This window comes from Carassius auratus, chromosome 3 (assembly GCF_003368295.1).
Source record: "Carassius auratus strain Wakin chromosome 3, ASM336829v1, whole genome shotgun sequence".
Taxonomy (NCBI): domain Eukaryota; kingdom Metazoa; phylum Chordata; class Actinopteri; order Cypriniformes; family Cyprinidae; genus Carassius; species Carassius auratus.
In genome coordinates, this window is record NC_039245.1 from 28,014,220 (window position 1) to 28,018,210 (window position 3,991).

The following is a 3,991-nucleotide window of genomic DNA, read 5'->3' on the forward strand; positions in this document are numbered from 1 at the left end:
AATTACACACATAATTACATGCAAGTATTTTTTAAATAAAAGTACAATGTAAAAACATGTTTGTACTCAATAAGTGCATCGTACCTAATGATTAATTCAAATGTAAGTATATTGTAGTGAAGGACACTAAATAGATCTGTTTGTTAGTGCAAAAAAAAGCTTATTTTATTCTACAGCTATACTGTTTTCAGTTAATCAATCACACCAGTCAAACACGCAGATTTGCTTAAGAACACACATCTTTATTTAGAAATGTAGATGATCTGAATGTAAACTGTAATGTACATCTTTCCATACAAAAAGGTATAGTAAAATAAACAACAGATCTTTCAAATCTAGCATTTGAACGGCACACAAGCAAACCTCTGCAGGGTGTCGAAGGCGTGATGCTTGGATGAGCAACCAGCTTCAGTGATGGTCGTGTCAAGATTACACCTGATGCCACCAGCGCAGTCTTTGATATGATGAAATCGACTGGCTGCTTTATGCATTAGTTACGGCACTGCGATGGAGTTCACCAATCAGAAGTGCATTGGGATATTTTGGCATGTTTAAGCCTCCCATCTAAATGTGCTCGGCTGAATTGCTATATGGTCCACGTCAATATCTGATCAACCCATTCCCAAGTGCAAACCCCCCCCCTCATCACTCTCAATCCAGCTGTTTTCAGAAGAAGAATACACAGTGTGGAAGTCACAAAAGTTTGCATCGTAGTCAAGCTGTTATTGCTTACAAAAATCACTGTTGTGCTCTAGTTAGTCGAAGAGCTTACAGTACCAGGGCATGTTTTCCATCCAATTAAATATCAAGATAAGATGAGCTCTAGCAGAGAGATCTAGAAAGCAGAAGCAGGTCTGAATGAGGATGAGATGAAGAAGTTTAACCCTGTCTTCTAGGGGTTGCTATCTGTCCCTGAAGTCACCTATGCTTGGACGGAGCCCGGCTCTGTAAGCTGTGGAAATGGGCTTCCTTCAGGACACGGTTGATGTGCTGGTAGGACAGCGGGTCCACGGGGTCCGGCTGCTTGGAGGCACTGTGGGGACTGCAGGGGTCGTGGCAGCTGTGGGGCCCAATAACGTCCACTCCACAGTGACTACTGCTGCTGCTCCCTGCGGCGTGATCTGGACTGCTGACCCAACTGCCCTCGCTGCTGGAAGACTGCAAACAATGGGTTAGCAACATCCATCCTCAAATTTGCGACACAACGTTGTAGCAGCTAATGGAAGCAGAACAGGGACTTTCAAGTATTTGTAAAACCTGACACGCAGTCCAGATGTGTCCAGTGTCATGTCACATTGCCAAATGTGTGTGTAGTACATAAGATAAATGTATTTTACACTACAAGACATACATATAATACTAATATTAGTCTGATTTCTTTCACTTTAAAATACTGGTAAAACACTGAATACGGTCAACGGAAATAACCTGAACGCACAATGAGTTCCGAAATGCATGTGAGACTTTAATTAATAAATTCTTGGTGAATTATTTAATGAATTGTTAGCTTTAAATCAACTCAGAAACCCTGTTTCGGAAGAATATACAGAGTTAAAGGTGCTACACAAAGCCAGGAACAGCTTTTATAAAGTCTTTTACTCCCATTTCACTCCTACCTCGTGGTGACTGGCTAAACACTTGCTAAAGCCAGCGATAAGACGAAACCTTCAGATGTGTGCGGTTAAATGATAAGAAGTGTAGTGATGTTCGGTTGAATGCATTTCCTACCTCAGACTCCCATGATTCTCTAGCCGTCTCTGAGCTCTGGAGAGCTGAACTCTGTCGCTTGGCCTGAGGCATCTGAGCGCTTTCGCCATCCCCTTCAGCGCGCTGACGCTTCCTTCACAACATCATTACAGGTTAAAGACTATAGACACATAATACTGACTAAAACAGCTTCATAACACTTATATAGGACCTTAATCACTGTGCTGTACCATTTAAATACACAGATGTATATATTTCACATATATATTCTAAGTTATATTTGTGTGTGCACATAATATTTTATTGCAAATTATGTTTATGTTCTAAGTTGTAAGCTACAATCTAGCACATTTTGTCATTGTATAAATGATATAAGATCAAAAGCTGCCCCTCTGTCACTAATAAAGACACATATTCCTTCATTAAAATAATATAACATCAACAATCTGTAGACTCACCTCTTCTCTGTTAGCATCGCTGGAGCAGACAGTACTGATGTTGAATGTTTGAGTGTGTTATCGAGCAGCATTCGCTCCTGGATCAGCTGTGGCTCTGATCAACAGCTGCTGTGTCATGCTACACTCAACACATCACCACACCTCTGCTAACAGCACAACACAGTTACACACTAAATACTCTCATACCTGTCTAACTGAAAACCGTTTCATTAATTGTTGGTTATAAAACAAAAGTAAGAAAATAATTGAATAGTGTATTGAATTAATAGTACAGTATTAAATGTGTCAAACTCAAACACCTCCGGCTAGGCTCTATCATAGCTGTGTGCTAACTGACACTTCGCTAGCTGTAAATTCATGCGATCTGTTCCACTGATTTAACTCTGTATTCTTCTTCCAGACGTACTTTCATGAACGTAGAAGATATAATAACGTCCTCTGTAAATACAAGCCGGTTGTTCGTGTATTTGACGAGCCTGTGCGATACCATACAAACCACCGCAGCGGCTGTTATTTACATGCTAGAGCGCATGCGCCGAACTCAGACAGTAAACACGAGGGCGGCGCGGGATTGGCTGATCATGTGACGACGTCACGTCCGATGCCCACAAGCGCTTCTGCTCACGCTGCTCTAAATTATTCCGTTCAGCTGTTCCCAAGAAAATATATTTTCATTTTATCTGTTTCTTCATCCATGCAGCTACACCATTATGTAAGGAATAATTCCCAAACTTCTTTTATTAAAGAAGCAAAATAACATAAAAATAAATGTCGCACTCTGTGCAGCTTATGACATTTATGTATTTATTTATTTATGCTATTTTGTTTCTTTAATTCATTGAAAAACATGTAAAAGGATGATGTGAACAAGTATGGGCAGAAAAAAATAATAACAATTTGCTAAGGGGAGATAAGCACAATTACCATCACACAAAGACATAAAAAATACATACATTTACTTTCTGAATTTTATTTATTTATTTGTTTGTTTTATTTATTTTATTTGTTTTTTTTTTAGGGCAAGATTGATTCAACATAATGAATTCTTAAACGCTAAAAATATGGCTTCTCTTTTTGTATATGGAATATAGCCATTAAAGAAATAAAATGACACAAATATACGTAAGTCCGTTTGTCTTTCTGATTTGCATAAAGACCCTGTTTGACAAACTGTATAACGCATCTGAACACATTTATCACAGCTGATATTTCATTTGAACGCTGAATAAAGAAACATTTGAGTTTTAAAATGTAAAATGCGTTGGTTTTCACGAGAGTGCGAGATTTTTCAGAATCTGCTTTACATTCAAAGGTTACTTTTTTGTTCCTGTCGAAAGTTTTTTTTTATTATTATTTATTTATTTTTCACTTAGATTTTACCCAAACGGAAACGATATTACTTCATTTACGTTGAACATCTGGAATGTGGGTTGCGATACTTATGAAAAGTAAAAAAATGTAAGGGTGAATTTGCTAAACAGTGTTTTCCTAGCAACTGCCTAGTGCGTTTGGAATTTATGAATCTTACTATGGTAACTGTGGCAGAGACCAGGCTCATGAATATTAATGTTAGCTGACTGACGTTGCTCGGTGACCTTTCTTGTGCGTCCAGTTGCGTAACCTAAGTAATATTCCAGAGTCATTCCTGCGTTATAAAGGGTTCATTAATTCGTAATTTCTTTTACTGTCTAAATTTCTGACTGGGGACCGCCAGAGCCGTTTACGGCCTTTCTGTCGTTAAGCCAATCAGTTACGCCTACTGGACTGACGACACATTACCTAATTAATATTCATGAACCTGGCCCTGACCATAGTAGTCTCCTCCC

At 38.7% G+C, this 3,991-nt stretch overlaps 1 protein-coding gene across 2 annotated transcripts; it reads right to left on the reverse strand.

Moving 5' to 3' along the window:
• Positions 1-221: 221 nt before the first annotated feature.
• Positions 222-2,715, reverse strand: LOC113053219 (protein FAM104A-like). 2 transcript variants are annotated; one of them, XM_026218079.1, is made up of 4 exons: positions 2,572-2,715; positions 2,166-2,308; positions 1,729-1,840; positions 222-1,158 (listed from the first exon to the last, which is right to left on the reverse strand). In XM_026218079.1, the coding sequence occupies exons 2-4, from the start codon at positions 2,234-2,236 to the stop codon at positions 919-921; spliced, it is 423 nt and encodes a 140-aa protein (XP_026073864.1). In that variant the 5' UTR covers positions 2,237-2,308; positions 2,572-2,715; the 3' UTR covers positions 222-918. The 2 variants fall into 2 exon arrangements, with proteins under 2 accessions (XP_026073864.1, XP_026073858.1); XM_026218073.1 differs by having other exon boundaries at positions 2,465-2,706.
• Positions 2,716-3,991: the final 1,276 nt, after the last annotated feature.

Excerpts from the sequence above, each read along its gene's own strand:
- LOC113053219 (XM_026218079.1), bottom strand. The coding sequence starts at position 2,236 with ATGCTGCTCGATAACACACTCAAACATTCAACATCAGTACTGTCTGCT. Across the intron at positions 1,841-2,165 it reads GCGATGCTAACAGAGAAGAG|GAAGCGTCAGCGCGCTGAAG; the intron begins GTGAGTCTACAG and ends GATGTTGTGAAG. Across the intron at positions 1,159-1,728 it reads GAGAATCATGGGAGTCTGAG|TCTTCCAGCAGCGAGGGCAG; the intron begins GTAGGAAATGCA and ends CATTGTTTGCAG.